Source organism: Haematobia irritans, chromosome 2 (assembly GCF_050003625.1).
Source record: "Haematobia irritans isolate KBUSLIRL chromosome 2, ASM5000362v1, whole genome shotgun sequence".
Classification (NCBI taxonomy): domain Eukaryota; kingdom Metazoa; phylum Arthropoda; class Insecta; order Diptera; family Muscidae; genus Haematobia; species Haematobia irritans.
In genome coordinates this window covers 76,318,503-76,343,048 of record NC_134398.1, presented here as the reverse complement: position 1 = coordinate 76,343,048, position 24,546 = coordinate 76,318,503, and the positions used below count along the sequence as shown (strand labels likewise).

The 24,546-nt window shown below is 35.2% G+C and overlaps 1 protein-coding gene and 1 long non-coding RNA gene across 2 annotated transcripts in view; one reads left to right on the top strand and one right to left on the bottom strand.

Annotated features, from left to right (window-relative positions):
• Dref (DNA replication-related element factor) overlaps window positions 1-22,579 on the top strand; it is a 29,866-nt gene extending 7,287 nt beyond the window's left edge. Inside the window, exons 2-7 of the mRNA XM_075295334.1 lie at window positions 11,384-11,708; window positions 11,768-11,904; window positions 11,973-12,122; window positions 12,180-12,337; window positions 21,609-21,820; window positions 21,886-22,579. Coding sequence (XP_075151449.1) covers window positions 11,384-11,708; window positions 11,768-11,904; window positions 11,973-12,122; window positions 12,180-12,337; window positions 21,609-21,820; window positions 21,886-22,205 — 1,302 coding nt within the window. The 3' untranslated portion in view covers window positions 22,206-22,579. The remainder of the gene's footprint in view (window positions 1-11,383; window positions 11,709-11,767; window positions 11,905-11,972; window positions 12,123-12,179; window positions 12,338-21,608; window positions 21,821-21,885) is intronic.
• Window positions 22,580-22,745: 166 nt separating this feature from the next.
• On the bottom strand, window positions 22,746-24,540 carry LOC142223037 (uncharacterized). Its single transcript, XR_012718508.1, has 2 exons — window positions 24,423-24,540; window positions 22,746-23,144 (listed from the first exon to the last, which is right to left on the bottom strand). It is a non-coding gene; the product is annotated as an uncharacterized LOC142223037 (long non-coding RNA).
• Between the last annotated feature and the right edge of the window lie 6 nt (window positions 24,541-24,546).

Below are 24,546 nucleotides of genomic sequence, written 5' to 3'. Positions count from 1 at the left end.
GTATTCAAAATATGTATTTATGCAAAATATGTATATACGAGTTACTTCCACAGACTGATCTCTCCATCACGTGTAGTTGAACATATACACATTCTCTTGTTCTCTTTTTGCTCTTTCTCTCCATCGCTTAAAACTATTTAATTTCAATCACAAAGGTGATTGAATCCATCACATGTTTCATTGGGACGAAAATTTTCAATCATGTTTGTAATTGAAAATTATTTCCGAATTGATAAACAAATTGATTAAATCAATTAATATTTTAATTGGAAACGGAACAAATATGCATTATATTTTTAATTGGATTTTATTCGGATTTAATTAAATAATTAATTGAATCAATTAATATATTAACATATTCTGTGATATGTTTGGTTTTAAATGAATATTTAATCTTCATTAAAAAGACGTAGACAGCCTTGGTTATCGTTATAAACTAGTGTTGGGCTATTGACTTTTGGTGCATGTCTTGCAATAATTGTCTTATCCATTGTATATCCTTCGCATCTTCGGATAGTGAGACATACACAGCTTCGCAAGTTGATGTAGCAACAAATGATCCATTGCATATCCTTCGCATCTTCGGATAGTGAGACATACACTGCTTCGCAAGTTGATGTAGCAACAAATGATTGTTTTTGGAATTTCCATCGAATGGTATCACCGTTATAATGAAGAACTCTTCCGCTGTTCGATTTTCGATCACTTCTTTCGTCCGCCCAATTCGCATCTGCGTATGTTATGAGATCTTGTTCATTGTTTGTGTCACTTAAATTCAATTTAAGATCGGATTTGGTGCTTAAGAAATCGTTTGCATTGCGACCAATCCTCTGTTGAAGGTTGTGATAATTTTTGCGCTAATATGTTTACTGCAGCTGATACATCCGGTCGGTCTGTATTCATATTATTTCCTAGAAATGAGGAATTTTTATTTTGGAGTTCTTGTAGGTTTTGCTTCATCGAGACCACAGTATAAACAAAGATCGTTTAGACTCTGAAGAAACTTTAGATAAGTAAAACATCATGTAATGTATTGTTCCATAGCCTTGCAGCCTGATTTAGCCCATATATGCTTTTATTCTGCAAACATACAAGATCATCGTTCCCTTGGTAAGACCTTGCGGCTGTTTCATATAACTGTGTTCTTCTAGTTTACTGTTAAAAAACAGATTTTACATCTAAATGGTTTACAACGATCCCACGGCGGCGGGTTCTGTGTACCGGATCGACCGGTGGACCCCATCCATTGGCCAGCGGCTGCCACATCAGTGTACGTGTTGTTTCGAAGGTGCATCCCGGGGAGCCTTCTCCGTTTGCTGTTGGTCCGAGCCGGGATAGAGGAGAACCCCGGACCATGGTATTGTTCTGCCGAAACTTGATCCACCACCGTTTGGTTTCGGTCAGGTGTAACCGGTGCTTGGAGTGGGTTCACTTCCGGAACTGCTCCGGCTTAACATCGCTGCGGGAGTATAGTCATACTGACTACGTGGCAGGATGCTGTGCCAGCGATAACAGCAGCGGGTCGTCTGACTATGCGACTCCCCCTACATCTCCCGTACAACAATATACTCCGCCGCAGCATCTCACACCCAATATTGTTGTTCCAGTTCCGGATAGTGCATCGTTTTTGCAATTTAATTGCAACGGGCTCCGGGGTAAGATTAGCGAGATCGTGGACTTTATGAATCGGAAAAGGATAAGGGTCGCGGCGATCCAGGAAACAAAGCTGAATTCCACCTGCAGCCTACGCCATTGTGATGGATACAATATGCTCCGAAAGGATCGCACGAGAAGTGGAGGTGGTGGCCTGGCTTTCATATTACAGTATAGACCTATCCCGCTTGTGCCAGACACTAGTGACCCGTATATGGAATGTATGGGGGTAGCAGTTAAGTCTGGGGCTGCCGAGATAGAGCTATACAATGTGTATATACCACCGGTTGGTAGCTGTGCTCCAGGTTATAGCCCAAACATTGAGTGGCTGTTGTGCGGGCATAACCGATTGGTTCTAGGAGACTTTAATGTCCACCATGAACTTTGGCATTCTCTCCTAGGTAATGACCAGAGAGGCATAGCTTTGGCAGAGCAGATAGATGACTCCACATTTTGCATGGTGAACGAAGAGATCCCCACGAGGATTATGGGTGACTGCAGCAGTTCGCCAGATTTATCTTTAGCGTCGCCTGGTCTGATAAATGACGTCTCCTGGCAACCCGTCATTTCATTGGGTTCGGACCACCTCCCCATAATTCTCACCATCTACCGACCCTCCGATTTCATAACCTCTGAACGCCGGACGTTTATTAATCAAAAGAAAGCCAACTGGGAAGGCTTCAGAGATTACACCGATCGCCGCTTCAGTGAGCTCCCGTCCCCCTCTCATGTTTATGTTGCTCAGAGGGCGTTCCGGGACATCATCAACGCAGCAGCCGCTCGCTTCATACCCGCTGGTCGAATTGCCCAAGTGAGGCCCAACTTCCCAGCCGAAGCGGCGGGACTCGCAGACGAGCGTGATGAACGCCGTCGTGCTAATCCTGCTGATCCTAGAATCAGAGAACTAAATCTAGAGATTAGTAAGATAGTCGACGAGCACAAGCGGAACACTTGGTTAGAGCACCTGAAGCAATGTAACTTAGGCACAGGGACTGGTAAATTGTGGTCAACAGTTAGAGCCCTCTCGAACCCCGCTACAAGGGATGATGGGATTTCAGTCACCTTTGGCGACGTGACTGTGACTGATCCGAAGAGATGCGCCAAATACTTCAACCGACAGTTTGTCGAGCATCCCGAGAGTGATAGAGCGAAAAGGAGAGCCACACGTCGTATACGTGGTCTCCGAGCCGACGACACACCACAATTTACTGTAGCCGAAGTTACCAGTGTCATCAACAACGCGAAACCATCCAAGGCGCTGGGCCCCGACGGAATTTCAGTGCTAATGTTTGAAGCATCTGGGAATACTGGGAGTTGAGTACCTGACCAGACTCCTCAATTTGTCCTTAGAATCACTCATTATACCCGATGTCTGGAAGATGGGAAGGGTGATTCCACTACTGAAACCAGGCAAAGATTCGAGTAAAGGTGAATCGTACAGACTGATATCCCTTCTCTCGCCAGTAGCCAAGACACTTGAGGCACTACTCCTCCCTAGCCTTGTGGAGAATTTTCCATCTGCCCACCATCAACATGGATTCCGTAAGGTACACAGTACGACGACAGCCTTACATGCCTTCGACACATATCAATAAGGGACTTAATCAGCCCAGGCCGTGTCATAGGACGGTCCTCGTGGCGCTTGACCTATCGAAAGCATTCGATACGGCCAACCATGCCAAATTATTTGAGGACATCGAGAATACGTCCCTACCGGCAGGAGTGAAACTTTGGGTGCTGAATTATATGTGTGGACGCCAGTCGTACGTTGAATTAAGGGACAAAAAGTCAAAACCACGTAGAGTTAAACAGGGAGTTCCTCAGGGTGGGGTGATATCTCCGGCACTGTTTAACCTCTACCTGTCCTCGATTCCACGCCCACCTGACGGCGTCGAGATTGTATCATATGCGGATGACTGTACAATCTTGGCATCTGGGCCCAATGTTGATGACATCTGCGATCGTTTAAATGTCTACTTAGATAATCTTACCAGTTATTTCACCTTGTTAGCTACATATAAGGAAATTGGCCGGTCAGTGGTAAACTATGCGGCGCCAGTGTGGACACCGCAGACTAGTGATACGCAGTGGAATAACATACAAACCTGTCAGAACGCTGCCCTTAGAACTGCGACTGGGTGTCTCCGCAGCACACCCCTGGATCACCTTTATGTGTAGACAAGGATCATCCCTGTGCGAAGACACAACTACATGTTGTCAAAGCAGTATCTCCTGGGTTGTTATCGCAGTAATCACCCAAACCACCATCTCATGGATGCACAACCACCACCCAGGAATGTAAGGGTTGATATACATAATCTAGAGCGCGAGATCCAGCGCTACAAAAGAGAACCTCTAGATCAAGCAGCGTACCAGGCAGGTTTGAACAGGATTCATGAGGATACTGTAGCTGAAACGGTGAGAAGCTACAAGGTTAATCCTGTTCGGAGTCCGTCCACCGCCCATAGCACCTGAGGAAAGAGACCTCCCACGGCAGACTAGGTTAGTTTTAGCCCAGTTAAGATCAGGCAAGTGCAGCCGCCTCAATTCCTATTTATCAGTGATTGATAGCAGCGTAGCTGACGTATGTCCAATTTGCAACCAAGGGCCACACGACACGCGTCATCTTTTCTCTTGCCCAGCTAAACCAACCCGACTTACCGCCAGGTCACTCTGGACGTACCCCACCTTAGTCGCAGAGTTCCTCGATCTGGCCACAAGCTGAAGTACCAAAGCGTATAACATAAAAATGGATGAAATCACAATAAACTGTTACAACAACAATAACAACAACCATATTTTGTTTCCCGGCTATGGACAATAAAATACAAAAAGTAGTGTGCATTAAGGGCGCAAACACCTCGTCGTAATTGACGCCGACTTTTGGGAAAATCCCAAAAGTCGGGCGTGCCTTAAATCGGTATATTTCTCAATCAGATGTGCGTTTCACTTCATAGACCCACTTACTTCCTATAACAGACTTACCATCAGGAAGCTCCGTAAGGTTCCATGTTGTATTTCTCCCCATAGATTCTATTTCTTCCTGCATTGCTGTGAGCCACTAATGTTTCTGTTCACCCGATATAGATTGTTAAAAAGTCCTTGGCTCTTGAATTTCCTTTGCAGACCAAATTTCATGAATGAACTTTCTGGCAGGTAGACCTTTATTTTTCTGGAAGAAACTCTTGTCGCACTCTGGGTTCTTGATTTTAGAAATTTCATTTTTCTCTTCTCGCATTGATTCGTCTATACCATCTTTAAACTCACCCAGAGACTGGCTTTTACATCTTGTACTGGTGGTTCTATACCATACCATTACATATGAGGAGTTGTATTTATTGTTCTGGTATACACTATATTTTGAATATAATTGGCTGTCGAAATAGCCCCTCCCCAGAATCTAGTTGTGCTTCAATAAGCAGGCACTTTGCCATCTCAACGATCGGTTTTTCCTCTCGGCTTTCTCATTTTTCATTTTTCAATCCCTTCTGACTGGAGGAAGTTTATAAAACTTTTACCAATGTTTTTACCCCCTCTATCTGACCGAACCCGAAAAATCGTCTATAAACGTGAGAACGTGTCTTTTTCTTGACGGTATTTTTTGCATTGGCCCGCAAATGTTAGTGTGAATCAAATACAAAATTGTACTGTCTTGGAAAATGTTGTCTTGCCATTTTTCCTTTGACGCATGCTTCGCAAACTTCTTTAACGCCGCATACAACCAGCGTAATATTTTTAACCATTTCACCAGGAACCATTTTCGTATTGCCTCAGGATTACGATGTCCTAACTTCCTACACCATACATGGATACAGTTGTTATTGTGCTGCAATACCGCATTTATATTATATGGTTGTCTTAAAATATACATTTCGCATTTTATATCCGCAATGCCGATGTTCTTAGATTCTCGCTTATCAAGCAGACATTTTTCTCAAATGATACAAAATATCTAATTTTTGATAACTGCCTTACAGATAAAATGTTTCCTACTACACAAAGTGCACATAAGACGTCATGTAAAATAGTTTGTGAACATTACCATTTTTGTCAATAAATTGTACTTCACCAGATACAATTCCCTCAATAAAAAATTGTTTGCTTTCAACTGCATGGCGCTTTGTACCCGAATCCACTAACCAACAGCTGTTCATACTTTTACCAAAACCAAATAAGAAATCGTTGGATACATTCAGATTTTTCGACTTTTCTTCAAACAAATTTATTTTGTTAACACCCTTTTTGATTTCCAATTTTCGTATTTGACACAGATTTTCTTTTGATGTCTTTTTACAAAATTAACATTCGCCACCAGTTTTATCCACAGCCAGCAAAACAGCATCAGCGCCACCTCCACCAATTGATTTCGAACGCCTCTCATACTCAGCAATAACACGTTATTGCATCAATGCAAATGTAACTTCCTCCTCCTAGTTTCTTTTGCAGTTGTTAAATTCCGTAAGTGACCAAGCTGGTCGTCCATCACCAAAGCCAAATTGTACATCTTGCCTCATCATCTTTATAATCCCATTCCTCAAGTTCTGCTTTATTTTGAACTACACAATTTTTATACCCTGCGCCACACTGTGGAACAGGGTATTATAAGTTAGTGCATATGTTTGTAACACCCAGAAGGAGACGAGATAGACACATGGTGTCTTTGGCAATAATGCTCAGGGTGGGTCCCTGAGTCGATATAACCATGTCCGTCTGTCCGTCCGTCCGTCCGTCTGTCTGTGAACACATTTTTGTGATCAAAGTCTAGGTCGCAATTTAAGTCCAATCGCCTTCAAATTTGGCACATGTTCCTAATTTGGGTCAGAATAGAACCCTATTGATTTTGGAAGAAATCGGTTCAGATTTAGATATAGCTCTCATATATATCTTTCGCCCGATATGCACTAATATGGACCCAGCAGCCAGAGCTTTATACCGATTTGCTTGAAATTTTGCACAAGGAGTACAATTGGTAGTATAGTTATGTGTGCCAAATTTGATTGAAATCGGTTCAGATTTAGATATAGCTTCCATACATATTTTTCGCCCGATATGGACTTATATGGCCCCAGAAACCAGAGTTTTGGCCCAATTTGGTTGAAATTTTGCACTAGGAGTACAATAAGTAATATAGTCATGTGTGTCAAATTTGATTGAAATCGGTTTAGATTTAGATATAGCTCCCATATATTTGTTTTTCTGATTTCGACAAAAATGGTCAAAATACCAACATTTTCCTTTTTAAATCGCCACTGCTTAGTCGAAAAGTTGTAAAAATGACTCTAATTTTCCTAAACTTCTAATACATATATATCGAGCTATAAATCATAAACAAACTTTTGCGAAGTTTCCTTAAAATTGCTTCAGATTTAAATGTTTCCCATATTTTTATACCCTGCGCCACCCTGTGGAACAGGGTATTATAAGTTAGTGCATATGTTTGTAACACCCAGAAGGAGACGAGATAGAAACATGGTGTCTTTGGCAATAATGCTCAGGGTGGGTCCCTGAGTCGATATAACCATGTCCGTCTGTCCGTCCGTCCGTTTGTCTGTGAACACATTTTTGTGATCAAAGTCTAGGTCGCAGTTTAAGTCCAATCGCCTTCAAATTTGGCACATGTTCCTAATTTGGGTCAGAATAGAACCCTATTGATTTTAGAAGAAATCGGTTCAGATTTAGATATAGCTCCCATATACATCTTTCGCCCGATATGGACTAATATGGACCCAGCAGCCAGAGTTTTATACCGATTGGCTTGAAATTTTGTACAAACTTAACACTTAGTTGTATAGTCAAGTGTGCAAAATTTGATTGAAATCGGTTCAGATTTAGATATAGCTCCCATATATATCTTTCGCCCGATATGGACTTATATAGCCCCAGAAGACAGATTTTTGGCCGAATCTGGTTGAAATTTTGCACTAGGAGTACAATTAGTAGTATAGTCAAGTGTGCAAAATTTGATTGAAATCGGTTAAGATTTAGATATAGCTCCCATATATATATTTCGTCCGATATGGACTAACATGGTCCTAAAAGCCAGAGTTTTGGCCCAATTTGGTTGAAATTTTGCACAGGCAGTAGATTTAGCATTGTAGCTATGCGTGCCAAATTTGGTTGAAATCAATTCAGATTTAGATATAGCTCCCATATATTTTTCGCCCGATATGGACTGATATGGCCCCAGAAGCCAGAGTTTTGGCCCAATTTGGTTGAAATTTTGCACTAGGAGTACAATTAGTAATATAATCATGTGTGCCAAATTTGATTGAAATCGGTTTAGATTTAGATATAGCTCCCATATATATGTTTTTCTGATTTCGACAAAAATGGTCAAAATACTAACATTTACCTTGTAAAATCGCCACTGCTTAGTCGAATAGTTGAAAAATTACCCTAATTTTCTTAAACTTCTAATACATATATATCAAGCGATAAATCATAAATAAACTTTTGCCAAATTTCCTTAAAATTGCTTCAGATTTATATGTTTCCCATATCTTTTTTACTAACATTGTGTTCCACCCTAGTGCTTTAGCCGACTTAAATTTTGAGTCTATAGATTTTGTAGAAGTCTATCAAAATCTTTCCAGATCGAGTGATATTTAAATGTATGTATTTGGGACAAACCTTTATATATAGCCCCCAACACATTTGACGGCTGTGATATAGTATTGAAAATTTAGATCTACAAAGTGGTGCAGGGTATAATATAGTCGGCCCCGCCCGACTTTAGACTTTCCTTACTTGTTTTTAATTTAAGCAATTGGACGAGATCCCTCGATAACATGCAACTACAAACCTTGCCTACGTAACAGGAGTTCTATCATAAAATTGCAATTGGCATAATTTGCATCGTAAAAACAAAAGCTTCTTCAAATTTACTTTAGTTATTTCTTTAAAAATTCTTTAACTTTATTTGTAGGCCCATAACCTGTTATAAATTAATAATGGCCGACAGATCTTTAGTTGTTAACACAAGCTTTATTGAAACAAAAAGTGAGCGCGAAATTCGTTCAAATTCAATTAATTTTCGAGTTGAAAACCACTTTATTTTCGCGATTACTTTTCCTTAAATAATCATATTTATAAATGGAACCAACTTATTCCTGTAAAGTCTTGTCAAAATCTGGCGGAACAAGAAACTGCGCATCAATTGAGTTAATTTTCATTTATAAATTCAACGCGTAATGTTCAAATTGATGTCCCTATGATACATTCCTCGATATATGAAAAGTCTTTTTTGATTCGAGTTCTTCGCTTTTGGAATCATTTGCCTAATTCACTAAGAAATTTGTCCTTTTCTTACCAATCATACAAGAGTAATATTTTGGATCATGTAAATGACACACATTCTTAATGAGTTAACATTTTCTTAATAAATGTGCTGGTTATTGGGTTTTTATATTATTTAATTTTGCAATACTTTGTGGTTGGGGGACCAAGTTTTAATTGTAATGTATTTATCATTGATAAGAAATTTACCATTAAATTAGTTATACTACAACTTAGTCGTAGTAGTTAATCTTACAATACATGTATTATAGGCCTTATTAGGCTTCCTATGTATTGATGTTTGAAATAAAATAAAACAAGTAAGGAAAGTCTAAAGTCGGGCAGGGCCGACTATATTATACCCTGCACCACTTTGTAGATCTAAACTTTCGATACCATATCACATCCGTCAAATATGTTGGGTGCTATATATATAAAGGTTTATCCCAAATACATACATTTAAATATCGCTCGATTTGGACAGAATTTGATAGACTTTTACAAAATCTATAGACTCAAAATTTAAGTTGGCTAATGTACTAGGGTGGAACACAATTTTAGTAAAAAAATATGGGAAATATTTAAATCTGAAGCAATTTTAAGGAAACTTCGCAAAAGTTTATTTATGATTTATCGCTCGATATATATGTATTAGAAGATTAGGAAAATTAGAGTCATTTTTACAACTTTTCGACTAAGCAGTGGCGATTTAACAAGGAAATGTTGGTATTTTGACCATTTTTGTCGAAATCAGAAAAACATATATATGGGAGCTATATCTAAATCTGAACCGATGTCAACCAAATTTGGCACGCATAGCTACAATGCTAATTCTACTACCTGTGCAAAATTTCAACTAAATTGGAGTTAAAAATTGGCATCTGTGGTCATATGAGTGTAAATCGGGCGAAAGCTATATATGGGAGATGTATCCAAATCTGAACCAATTTCAACCAAATTTGGCACGCATAGTTACAATGCTAATTCTACTCCCTATGCAAAATTTCAACTAAATCGGAGCAAAAAATTGGCCTCTCTGGGCAAATGAGTGTAAATCGGGCGAAAGCTATATATGGGAGCTATATCTAAATCTGAACCGATTTGGCTGATATTTTGCAAGTTTTTCGAGACTCATAAAATATTCGGATGTACGGAATTTGAGGAAGATCGGTTGATATACACGCCAATTATGACCAGATCGGTGAAAAATATATATGGCAGCTATATCTAAATCTGAACCGATTTTTTTCCAAAATCAATAGGGATCGTCTTTGAGCCGAAACAGGACCCTATACCAAATTTTAGGACAATCGGACTAAAACTGCGAGCTGTACTTTGCACACAAAAATACATCAATAGACAGACAGACGGACATCGCTAAATCGACTCAGAATTTAATTCTAAGCCGATCCGTATACTAAAAGGTTGGTCTATGATTACTCCTTCTTGGCGTTACATACAAATGCACAAACATATTATACCCTGTACCACAGTAGTGGTGAAGGGTATAAAAATAAAAAATTTATCTGCTTTATATTGAAGTTTTTAAAAATGTAACCACGAAAATTTCAACGCGAAACTAACCTAATGTTATCGTTCACTCACTGATAACCATTGCAAACCTTCCAACATTTTGATAATGTGGGTAAAAATTGAAAGATCTAATTATATCTATATATCTTATCATTTCTGGTGAGATCCAATGGGACAAGATCTGATCATATCTAATGAGATTCACCAATTTTTTACACGGGTAAGGAGATGAAATTGTAGTATACAACCTTGAATTCTAATTATCAAAAGTATTTGTCTTTTCTACCCAGTAAAAAAAGTAGTAAAAGTTGCATTTCATTACATTATTATGACAATACTAAATACTTCTCACTAATTTGTGATATGTTACATTCATTACCAAACTGTTTTTTTAATTTTTTCCAAAACAAAGGGAGAACTACATTATTAGATCATTTTGAAAAGGGTCCCAGGAAAAGTGAAAAAACATCCGCTTTCTCGTGAATTGAAAATAAGTTGTCAAGCAATTAAAAGGTCGTAAGATACTAAAAATTATTCAAAATGTATTGTACATTTAACTATCTCTACCACTAATACTTATAGCTACTTTTGTTAAATTTTGTATTTCGTTCAAATTCAATTAATTGTTGAATAGTATTAATAAGTGAAACCCCCATGCTCCGATAATCGTAACCGCAAAGTTTTTGTTTCCTTTTAACTAGCGAACTCTTCCGCAGAGTCACTTATATACAATTTCTTTTTAAACTACCTATTGAAGATTTCATTTCTGCAAAGATTTTGGAGTAAAGCTTTTGAGGTTAGAAAACCGTTGTCAAATCAAAAATGTTCGATTTGCGATTACCGGAACATGTGTGATTTAATATAATGTATTAAATAATTTATAACAATAATAATGAAAATATTGAAAAATATTATTTTCCAGGTTGAAACATATATCAAAGAGGTTCATAGTGACAAACAAACAACTCTGGCTGATCAAATAAAAGTCCACTCTCAAATCAAACCGTTTTCGCTAGGTTTTGAAATCTGGGAAAATGTTGAACAAAAGCATTTTTTATCTATTTATTTCAATTATGCTACAGAAGCACCTGATTATAACCTGGTGAATCAAATCTATTGCACTATAGAATACAATAAGTTTACTGTAATTGATACAATTTTCGAAGATTTTAATTTGAACAATTGTACGGCGGCCATTGTAAACTGCGACTACGACGAATATCTTAAGCACTTCTTAAATGAAAAAAGTAAGAATCAATCAAATATCCTATTTGAAATGTATGTACAACTATATTTTTTCTTATAGATATTCCTGTTATACTGTCATATGATACAATCGTAAATCATTGCATAAAAAATGTTATGGAACTACCAGGTGTTGCATCTATTATTGAAGAAATTAAAGATACTCTTATGCGTTATCATTTAGAAATAAGTTCAAAGGTGTGAATAAACAGGATAATTTCTTAAAGGAACGGTAACCTATAACGCATATTATTTTTTACTTTTAGGGTGTGGAGATTCCCCAAGTATGTAGTGACTTTCCTTGGACGTATTATGAACTTCTCAAATTCTTTTCTGAAACTCTTTCTTGGCCCGAGGATGTCGAAGCTTTAGTTGCCTCTTCAAAAATAGTATATGATATCTTGAGCACACTAGCGGTAAGATTGAATCAAATAATGGGTTATGGGAATTTTCTAATATATTGATTTTTTAAGGTTACGATGGATACACTGACGGGTGAAGAAATCCCGCTGAGTAGCATGTTGTCGCCTATAACTTCCAAAGTTTTATCGAAAAGACTTCTATTTAACGAAGGAGATGACAATTTTGCTGCAACTATTAAAGACACTATCAGTACAACTTTAGATAAACTGTAAGTTATAACGCTTTATACATCTCTAGTCTGTTTTTAAGGGTTTTCAAGAATCTTTGTCAAATACGTAAGCATATTCAGTTAATAATATTCCCACCTTTATATGGTAGAGTAAAATTGTATATATTCGACATCGAAAGTTGTATGCAAACACAACTCTTATTTTAAGAGGAATATTTAATATGTTTGTCGTTTTTCTTCAATCATATTGTTGTTTTGATTTCAGCTTAAAACCATGCGTTGACTAAACTACAAAAATAAGCTTAACGAACAGTCTAACTAATCTTGCAGTCTGAAGGGCTTTGCTAAAATAAATTTTACAAACCTACTTTTCCTCTGTTGGTTAAGCTTCCCTTCTAGTTTAGTCAACGCATGGTTTTAAGCTGAAATCGACAATAAGGAATATTTAATTTGATTATGGCCATGAAAACATTTCCATTATATATAGCATTTATAGTATTAGAAATGCTATAAAACGGATATGTTAACGTGACTTTAAAAATGTTAACCTATTTAAAAGCTTTTTCAAAATTATAACAGTCATCAAGGATTGAATTACTTGGATGTGGTAAAAGTTACCGATGGCAAAGATCTTCTTAACATTGTCTTCATTTTGCAGTTTTTCAATTTTACACAGAATTGGAACATGTATGATGGAACACGATTTATAAATAAAATGAAATATTAAATTTTCATATTTGCACAGCGTTGCACCATGGAGCCACCATGGTGCAACGGTTAGCATGTCCGCCTTGCATATATAGTGTCGTGGGTTCAACCCCAGTTTCGACCGAACACCAAAAAAGTAGGTCACTTGTCATTGAGCTAAACATAGAATCGGGCAGCACTCAGTGATAAGAGAGAAGTCCACCACTGTGGTATCACAATGGACTGAATAGTCTAAGTGAGCCTGAAAATATCGGGCTGCCACTATACCTAGCTTAACCTACACTGTCTCAAACAATTGTCCGTACACCAAACTGTTAAAGATATATTTCTTCGTATCTCAGAATCTTTTTTGATATAGGGACATTTATTTGATATAGTGTATGTAGAAATCTATTGTTAATGGTTATCGATACTTACGTTGGTAACTCCCCTTTTTAACTAACAATCCTACACAGAAAAAGTTAATATTTGAATCAAATACAAAAATTGTTCTTGTATTGCATTTTCAGCTTAATATGAAAGTTATAATTCCAATTACCGAAACTGTAAGGTCGTCATAGATTTTTTTTTTTTCAAATGATGGAATATTTGTAGGGTACAAAGGTAATTCGACTTTGTCATAACATCCAAATGAATTCAAATAAATTAGTACACACAAAACAAACATAGAATTATATAGAATTATGTCTTCAATCACGAAATGGTAGTATCAATCACAGTTTTAATTGGACATAAAAAAAAAATTAAAAAATTAATTGATTTGATTTGAAAATTTCAATTATTTTTTGTTTCAATTAAAAATTTAATTGATGTTGATTGCAAAACTCAATTGATTTCTTGAAATAAAAACGTAACTATTTTCTTATCTGACTTTCTGATCAAATCTAATTCCATAGCAATTAGATATAATTATATCTTACCAATTTTCGGATATGCTCAGATCTAATTAGATCAAACACGAAATTAATTGTTCCAATTAATTTTTTAATTGAAACGTCTTCAATCACGAATTAATAGTATCAATCACAGTTTTAATTGGGCATAAAAATATTTGAATAAAAATTAATTGATTTGAAATTTTCAATTAATTTTATCTGACTTTCTGATCAGATCTGATTCCATAGTAATTAGATATAATTATATCTTACCAATTTTCACATCTGCTCAGATGTAATTAGATCTCTGAATTTTTACTCGGGAGGCAAATTGTTATAAGATGCGATACCTAGTTTTTGCTGGGTAACTGAAGACGATTCACTTAAATGCTGTCGAATATTTTGTCCTATCTATTCAAAAAGCCCCATGGAATGTGGCACCATAGGGCACATTTTCGTAAAAACCAACCACGTTCTGGCAAAATTAGCCATAAAGATAAAAGCTAAACAAATATGGAAAAGGACAAAATCTCCCGATAATAAAAAAAATAATAAGGCATAAGGCAACGGCTGAACTCAAAGGCCTTTCATAACAAAAGGAAAAATCCATAGAAATATTGAAAATCACGACAAGTCTACTGATTATTCTCTTTGGAAAATTCTCGAGAGCATATTTTTAAAGAAATTAATGCCAATTGGAAACCAAAGGAACCATATCCCAGATCACTAGTTTTGTTCGGTTTTCTTTATAAAATAAGAAAATGCTCCCAATAAATATTTATGTGTTTATTAAATCGTACGATATTTTTATGTTCTTGAAGTCAATTGCATTGTGCATTGCTTTATCAATTTACTTCAGACCTACTTATATCAGATGAAGCTATAGTTGGAACTTTTTCCGATGACACAGCAATATTAGATGTAAATAAGAAAGCGAACGTCCAAAGTAAAATACACTTGAACAAACTACTCGACCCAGGTAACAAAAACGCTGGATATACAATTTAACAATACGAAATTCCTAGAGAGAAAACAAGAAAATAAAGTTCTTATTAACAAGTGCATTAAATTGAATCCAGTTATGAGGGACTGCCAAAACAAAATTAAGAAAAAAACAAGTAAGAAAAGTGTAAAGTCGGGCGGGGCCGACTATATCATACCCTAAACTACCATTACAGAATTAGTAATCATAAGCATTTGTGGGGTAACATATAGGTCTGGGAGATAAACCGCAGTTGCATATTTAAGAAAATTAAGGGGTACATGTCTATGGGTGCTTTGTGTCAATCTGACTATAGCTCATAGTCAATGTTGCCAGGGAAAATGTTCGGTTTACCCTACAAGGACAAAAAAAGTTCCCCACTTTCCCATACATTCCCAAACAATTTTCCCTACTATATATTTCGTTAAATTTAAAAAATTTTACAAAACAAAAATGGTTCTAAGTACTTTATTATCTTAAAACATGAATATGAAACGTATATAACTTAGAATATAAATTTGTATTACCACCACGGTTGCCACAGTTGGTAGAATTCTACCCAAATTAGTAATCTTTTAAAAATAAAATTTTTAAAAGATTACTTTAAAAATCTATATAAAAATAAAATTTTGGAAAAAGTTTCTATAAACAAATTTTTGTGAGAAATTTTTCTATAGAAATAAAATTTTGACAATAAATTCTATAGAAATAAAATTTTGAGAAAAAATTCCACAGAAATAAAATTTTGAGAAAATTTTTTAAAGAAATAATATTTTAAAAAAAAATTCTATAGAAATACAATTTTGACAAAATGTTCTATAGAAATAAAATGTTGACAAAATTTTCTACAGGAATAAAGTTTACCACACATTGTTAAAGATCAAGCCTTGCCGGCTTCTAATTTCCTCCTCTAGAGCAACCAAACTGTAAAAATTATTACAAATTGTATTGAGTGAAAATGTCCCTACATTGTGGTTCTAGGTCCCTACAAGACGCTAAATATTAGAAAAACCCTACATATAGGGAATTTCCCCTTCTGACTGTGTTGATATTGCGCCTACGGAGTTAGTATGCCACTAATATTGAGCCCATTATTAAAAAAGAGAAAATCGTTAAATTCGTGTGGGTAATAAATACAAATTTGTAAAATTCGAGTAATATTCTTATGTAAAAGCTACAAGTACGTATAAGTACGATCGGCTAGTACATCAAAATTTGAAATTTGAGTAACATTGGTTAATAAATAAGAGTACTATGGCCAAATTTGGGAAAATCGAGCGATGCATATATATGGAAGCTATATCTAAATCTGAACCAATTTGCATAATATTTTGCGGGTTTGATTAATACTACAAAAGGTTACCTTGTGCAAGATTTAAGTAAGATCAGTTACGAAGTGAGGCCTGTATGGTCAAACATAAGGTTATAAGGGCGAATTTTTCAAAATCGGGCGATACATATATGGGGGCTATATCTAAATTTGAACCGATTTCGATGAAATTTTGCAAATATAGTTAGTACTATAGAGGACTGGATCTAGCCAACTAATTGGGCATAAAAATATTTGAATAAAAATTAATTGATTTGAAATTTTCAATTAATTTTATCTGACTTTCTGATCAGATCTGATTCCATAGTAATTAGATATAATTATATCTTACCAATTTTCACATCTGCTCAGATGTAATTAGATCTCTGAATTTTTACTCGGGAGGCAAATTGTTATAAGATGCGATACCTAGTTTTTGCTGGGTAACTGAAGACGATTCACTTAAATGCTGTCGAATATTTTGTCCTATCTATTCAAAAAGCCCCATGGAATGTGGCACCATAGGGCACATTTTCGTAAAAACCAACCACGTTCTGGCAAAATTAGCCATAAAGATAAAAGCTAAACAAATATGGAAAAGGACAAAATCTCCCGATAATAAAAAAAATAATAAGGCATAAGGCAACGGCTGAACTCAAAGGCCTTTCATAACAAAAGGAAAAATCCATAGAAATATTGAAAATCACGACAAGTCTACTGATTATTCTCTTTGGAAAATTCTCGAGAGCATATTTTTAAAGAAATTAATGCCAATTGGAAACCAAAGGAACCATATCCCAGATCACTAGTTTTGTTCGGTTTTCTTTATAAAATAAGAAAATGCTCCCAATAAATATTTATGTGTTTATTAAATCGTACGATATTTTTATGTTCTTGAAGTCAATTGCATTGTGCATTGCTTTATCAATTTACTTCAGACCTACTTATATCAGATGAAGCTATAGTTGGAACTTTTTCCGATGACACAGCAATATTAGATGTAAATAAGAAAGCGAACGTCCAAAGTAAAATACACTTGAACAAACTACTCGACCCAGGTAACAAAAACGCTGGATATACAATTTAACAATACGAAATTCCTAGAGAGAAAACAAGAAAATAAAGTTCTTATTAACAAGTGCATTAAATTGAATCCAGTTATGAGGGACTGCCAAAACAAAATTAAGAAAAAAACAAGTAAGAAAAGTGTAAAGTCGGGCGGGGCCGACTATATCATACCCTAAACTACCATTACAGAATTAGTAATCATAAGCATTTGTGGGGTAACATATAGGTCTGGGAGATAAACCGCAGTTGCATATTTAAGAAAATTAAGGGGTACATGTCTATGGGTGCTTTGTGTCAATCTGACTATAGCTCATAGTCAATGTTGCCAGGGAAAATGTTCGGTTTACCCTACAAGGACAAAAAAAGTTCCCCACTTTCCCATACATTCCCAAACAATTTTCCCTACTATATATTTCGTTAAATTTAAAAAATTTTACAAAACAAAAATGGTTCTAAGTACTTTATTATCTTAAAACATGAATATGAAACGTATATAACTTAGAATATAAATTTGTATTACCACCACGGTTGCCACAGTTGGTAGAATTCTACCCAAATTAGTAATCTTTTAAAAATAAAATTTTTAAAAGATTACTTTAAAAATCTATATAAAAATAAAATTTTGGAAAAAGTTTCTATAAACAAATTTTTGTGAGAAATTTTTCTATAGAAATAAAATTTTGACAATAAATTCTATAGAAATAAAATTTTGAGAAAAAATTCCACAGAAATAAAATTTTGAGAAAATTTTTTAAAGAAATAATATTTTAAAAAAAAATTCTATAGAAATACAATTTTGACAAAATGTTCTATAGAAATAAAATGTTGACAAAATTTTCTACAGGAATAAAGTTTACCACACATTGTTAAAGATCAAGCCTTGCCGGCTTCTAATTTCCTCCTCTAGAGCAACCAAAATGTAAAAATTATTACAAATTGTATTGAGTGAAAATGTCCCTACATTGTGGTTCTAGGTCCCTACAAGACGCTAAATATTAGAAAAACCCTACATATAGGGAATTTCCCCTTCTGACTGTGTTGATATTGCGCCTACGGAGTTAGTATGCCACTAATATTGAGCCCATTATTAAAAAAGAGAAAATCGTTAAATTCGTGTGGGTAATAAATACAAATTTGTAAAATTCGAGTAATATTCTTATGTAAAAGCTACAAGTACGTATAAGTACGATCGGCTAGTACATCAAAATTTGAAATTTGAGTAACATTGGTTAATAAATAAGAGTACTATGGCCAAATTTGGGAAAATCGAGCGATGCATATATATGGAAGCTATATCTAAATCTGAACCAATTTGCATAATATTTTGCGGGTTTGATTAATACTACAAAAGGTTACCTTGTGCAAGATTTAAGTAAGATCAGTTACGAAGTGAGGCCTGTATGGTCAAACATAAGGTTATAAGGGCGAATTTTTCAAAATCGGGCGATACATATATGGGGGCTATATCTAAATTTGAACCGATTTCGATGAAATTTTGCAAATATAGTTAGTACTATAGAGGACTGGATCTAGCCAACTTTTAGTAAGATCGGTTAATAAATAAGGGTTCTATGGCCAAATTTGGGAAAATCGGGCTATACATATATATGAGAGCTATATCTAAATCTAAACAGATTTCGACGATTTTTTGCACATATAGTTAGTGCTATAGAAGACTACATTTAGCCAAATTTTGGTAAGATCGGTTGATAAATAAGGATTTTATGGCCAAATTTAGAAAAATCGGGCGGTACATATATATGGGAGCTATAGCTAAATCTGAACCGATTTCGATGATTTTTTGCACATATAGTTAGTGCTATAGAAGATTATATTTAGCCAACTTTGAGTAAGATCGGTTGATAAATAAAGTTTTTGAGGCCAAATTTGGGCAAATCGGGCGATACATATATATGGGAGCTATATCTAAATCTGAACCTATTTGGATAAAATTTTTCAGACTTGAAGGGCGATGGAAAAGATTACTTTTTGGCAAATTTGGTGACGATCCGTTTGAAAAAACGCGCAAAGTGACCCCATTTGTCGAAATCGGGCGATGCATATATATGGGAGCTATATCTAAATTTGATCCGATTTCTTCCAAATTCAATAGCGTTCGTCCTTGTGCCCAACAAACTCCCTGTACCAAATTTCATCAAAATCGGTTAATAATTGCGACCGGAATCCTGTGAACAACAAATACATGGACAGACGGACGGACGGACACCAAGCGCTAGATCGACTCAGGAGGTGATTCTGAGTCGATCGGTATATATTTTATGGGATCTAAAATCAATATTTCTGGTAGGCACATTTTTTGGCCGATCAAACTTATTATACCCTGACCACTATGTGGTTTAGGGTATAATAAAGTGCCAATAACAATAATAAATGTTCCGACATATGTAACCAAATGGTAATTGCATACCAATTATCATTGTACAAATTAAGAATCTTGAGTCACCATCAATCATCTTGCTACCACTTTGATGTCTTTGAAGGCTAAAACGAAGAGCTCCTCAAAACTTGCTTACATAAGACTTGTGGCATATTGTTGAATGGGTCATTATTGAAACCTTTAGGTTAACATATATAATGGAATTAAGAAATTGTAAAACTTGAAATAATAATAAATTGAAAAAGTATTGGAAGAAATAAAGAACACAATAAACAATTTGTAAAACTGTTCAATATAATAAGCCAAACCAAATATAGATTTCAAAACCAACCACATTAATCAAAGCTTAAATCAAAAGTTCCATTGCTAAACACTTCGTCGACTTTAGCACAGCCTTCGACACTGTCATACGAATAAACTACTGTCAACCTTAGAAAAATGTGGAAATAGAAAGCTACTTGTAAAGTAGATCTTTAAGTGTGAAAATCCAGCGAAATGTAATATATACGAATAAGTTAACATCAATATTGAAAAATAGTAAACCGTTTGCTTATGCAATCTTGAATTGGCAGAACGAACAATTCAATTTAATACATATCTCGTTGGTGCCACGACGACGGACTGACCCGATTTGAAAACCAATAAGTCATTTGTATACAAGAATAATTCATCTAAGAAAATTCTTTCTAATTGGAATTATTTTGCTTCGATACAATCCTCCACATTCTTCCTCATACCATTTTAGATCGTGCGATTTGCAATACATATATTCCTTAATGATTACTTCCAAACATAATTCTTTTTATACCCACCACCATAGAATGGTGACGGGGCTATAATAAGTTTGTCATTCCGTTTGTAACACACCGAAATATCGATTTCCGACTATATAAAGTATATATATTCTTGATCAGGGAGAAATTCTAAGACGATATAACGATGTCCGTCTGTATGTTGTAATCACGCTACAGTCTTCGATAATGAAGCAATCGTGCTGAAATTTTGCACAAACTCGTCTTTTGTCTGCAGGCAGGTCAAGTTCGAAGATGGGCTATATCGGTCCAGGTTTTGATATAGTCCCCATATAAACCGACCTCCTGATTTGGGGTCTTGGGCTTATAGAAATCGAAGTTTTTATCCAATTTGCCTGAAATTTGAAATCTAGAGGTAGTTTACTACCATAAAGGGGTGTGCCAAAAATGGTGAGTATCGGTCCATGTTTTGGTAAAGACAGATCTCCCGATTTTACTTCTTGGGCTTATAGAAACTGCAGTTTTTATTCAATTTACCTGAAATTGGAAATCTAGAGGTATTGTAGGACCACAAATACGTGTGCCAAAAATTGTGAGTATCGGTCCATATTTTGGTATAGCCCCCTTATAGACCGATCTCCCGATTTAACTCCTTGGGTTTCTAGAAACCGTAGTTTTTATCTGATTTGCCTGAAATTGTAAATATTCTGGTATTTTAGGCTCACAAAAACGTGTATCGGATTAAGTTTTTATCGGTCCATTTGGTAATGCCTCCATATAGACCGATTTCACTTCTTGAGGGTGTAGAAGGCGCACTGATCATGAAAATTGCTTGAAACTCAATGTAAAATTTTTTTTCTACAGAATTTTTTACTTCTACAGATTTAAGATTTCAAATCAAGACGTTATTTTATAATTTTCTTGCACACTTACAAGAGATGTTAATAAATGTTCTTAAATCTGTCGAAAAATATTCACTTATTTTTACTATATCGAAGTTTGTAATACATACTGTTAAAGTTATCTGAAATTAACCTACATTTTCCTTCCTAGATCTCCAGTTTATTCAAATAGCACAATTTTTCTGCTATGAATATATCTGGTGGAAATACAAACATATATACCTTTATTCGGACTAGTATAATTTCCAGACAACTTATAAATCCATAGGAGGTTAATGACGAGCCAACATCTAATATATTTATTATATTTTTTCAGCATATTATCGGATATTCATTTAACTATATCTGCATTGCTCGATCCACGATTTCATCGTTTGATAAATATAAGCAATTACAATGCATGTGTGCAGATACTAACGGAAAAATTCGATAGAATTGTCGATTCCCAAGGAATTTCCCCATCTAAACCATCGCCAAAACCTAATTGTGGTGTAAAAACATCTCCAGGACATATGTCAAAAAAATCAAGCAAGTTATTATCATACAGTATGTTTTATATAATCTAATATTTTTGTTATTTCTCTTTTTTGTAGATTTGGAATTATTTTTTGATCTTAACGAAAGCCCTGTGGAACAACCGACAACACATGAGCCAAGTAATGTTGAAACAGATTTAAAGCGGTATCGTTCGGATGTGTATGTCACATTAGATGAGTCGCCATTTTTATGGTGGAACAGGATGAGTCACATGTATAGCACATTGAAGCATTTAGCTGTGCAGTATCAATGCCTACCATGCGTAGTTAATATGAATTATAAGAAATCTATTAAGCAGCAAATTGAAGAGCATCAAAAGCGTTTTATGTTGACTGGCAATCTCATTGATGCTATTTTATTTTTACATTATAATTAAGTTATTCGATGCATATGAAAATATATCAAAAGTTTGTACATTTTGGTTGCATCTGCATCCGTTATCCAATATATTTTACAATTTGGATTTTGTTTTCGAAAAAATATAATTACTGCTTCTTAAGGTGGGTATTAAGTTCGAGTTTAGCTGCTAAAATCAAAAATAAATCTGTAAACGCAGAATAAACTTACAACGTTTTTCGCAAATTTTGTTATAACTTGATGAGGTATGATGAATTTCAATTAATAACTAAAGAAAAGAAACTATGAAAAATTGCTATTTTAACGCGACAATAGGAACTTAATACCAGCCTTTATTCAAAAAGAAATAAATAATGCTTAATAAATTATTAATAAAAATAACGATCAGTTAAACATTTGTTTCTGAATTTATATGTAATATACCTTCCACCACAGAGTCTTGCGCCAAGTACTTTTGGTCGGCTCGGTGGCTGACGAAAAAAAAAACGGGGCGGCGGCTCGGAGCCGGCTCACAGCCGATAAATTTACGCGTTATCGGCGGCTTCAATAAAACAAACAGTTTTTCTGGTTATTTTGTTACATTTTTTAATATATCATGGTTGTCATGTATAAATCACACTTTCTGTGCAGTGTTTGGATTTAACTGAGATCTTTTAGCTGTTATTAGTGCTCCTGCACTAGAAAAAGCTTCTTCGGATAATGCGCTTTAGCTGGAATGCTCAAAACCTTTTTAGCTCACATTGCCAATTTCAGGAAATTCTAAATTAAAGAAAATTAACCTTAACCTACGGAATTTTCAATATACCTGTTGATTTTTCTTCCACCAAATAAATATATCCGTTTCATCGACTTTCGCATCGAAATATCTATTGATTTCTAGATCTAGACTAGTAGTATCTGTTTTTGGAGTAGAGGCTATAAATGAAAGAACTTCGTCCCTTGCAGTATTTTCAGAACACTAAAACAAATAAAAACCAGTAAGGAAAGTCTAAAGTCGGGCGGGGCCGACTATATTATACCCTGCACCACTTCGTAGATCTAAATTTTCGATATCATATCACATCCGTCAAATGTGTTGGGGGCTATATATAAAGGTTTGTCCCAAATACATTCATTTAAATATCACTCGATCTGGAAGAATTTGATAGACTTCTACAAAATCTATAGACTCAAAATTTAAGTCGGCTAATGCACTAGGGTGGAACACAATGTTAGTAAAAAAATATGGGAAACGTTTAAAATCTGAAGCAATTTTAAGGAAACTTGGAAAAAGTTTATTTATGATTTATCGCTCGATATATATGTATTAGAAGTTTAGGAAAATTAGAGTCATTTTTACAACTTTTCGACTAAGCAGTGGCGATTTTACAAGGAAAATGTTGGTATTTTGACCATTTTTGTCGAAATCAGAACAACATATATATGGGAGCTATATCTAAATCTGAACCGATTTCAACTAATTTGGCACGCATAGCTACAATGCTAATTCTACTCCTGTGCAAAATTTCAACTAAATCGGAGTTAAAAATTGCCTCTGTGGTCATATGAGTGTAAATCGGGCGAAAGCTTTATATGGGAGATATATCCAAATCTGAACCGATTTCAAGCAAATTTGGCACGCATAGTTACAACGCCTAATTCTACTCCCTATGCAAAATTTCAACTAAATCGGAGCAAAAAATTGGCCTCTGTGGGCAAATGAGTGTAAATCGGGCGAAAGCTATATATGGGAGCTATATCTAAATCTGAACCGATTTGTTGATATTTTGCAAGTTTTTCGAGACTCATAAAATATTCGGATGTACGGAATGTGAGGAAGATCGGTTGATATACACGCTAATTATGAGCAGATCGGTGAAAAATATATATGGCAGCTATATCTAAATCTGAACCGTTTTTTCCAAAATCAATAGGGATCGTCTTTGAGCCGAAACAGGACTCTGTACCAAATTTTAGGACAATCGTACTAAAACTGCGAGCTGTACTTTGCACACAAAAATACATCACAGACAGACAGACAGACGACAGACAGACGGACAGACAGACAGACGGACATCGCTAAATCGACTCAGAATTTAATTCTAAGCCGATCCGTATACTAAAAGGTTGGTCTATGATTACTCCTTCTTGCGTTACATACAAATGCACAAACTTATATACCCTGTACCACAGTAGTGGTGAAGGGTATAATTAAATATTCTTCGGTGTAGAACAAATATAAAAAAATTATATTTACCATAGTGTTATTTCCTTTGGAAGTAGATGGGGCATCAATAAAATGAATTTTAATTTCTTTATATAAAAGGTTATGTTTGTATTGTAAATTCTTGCATCTTCATTCAATTCGTAGTCCAAACTCA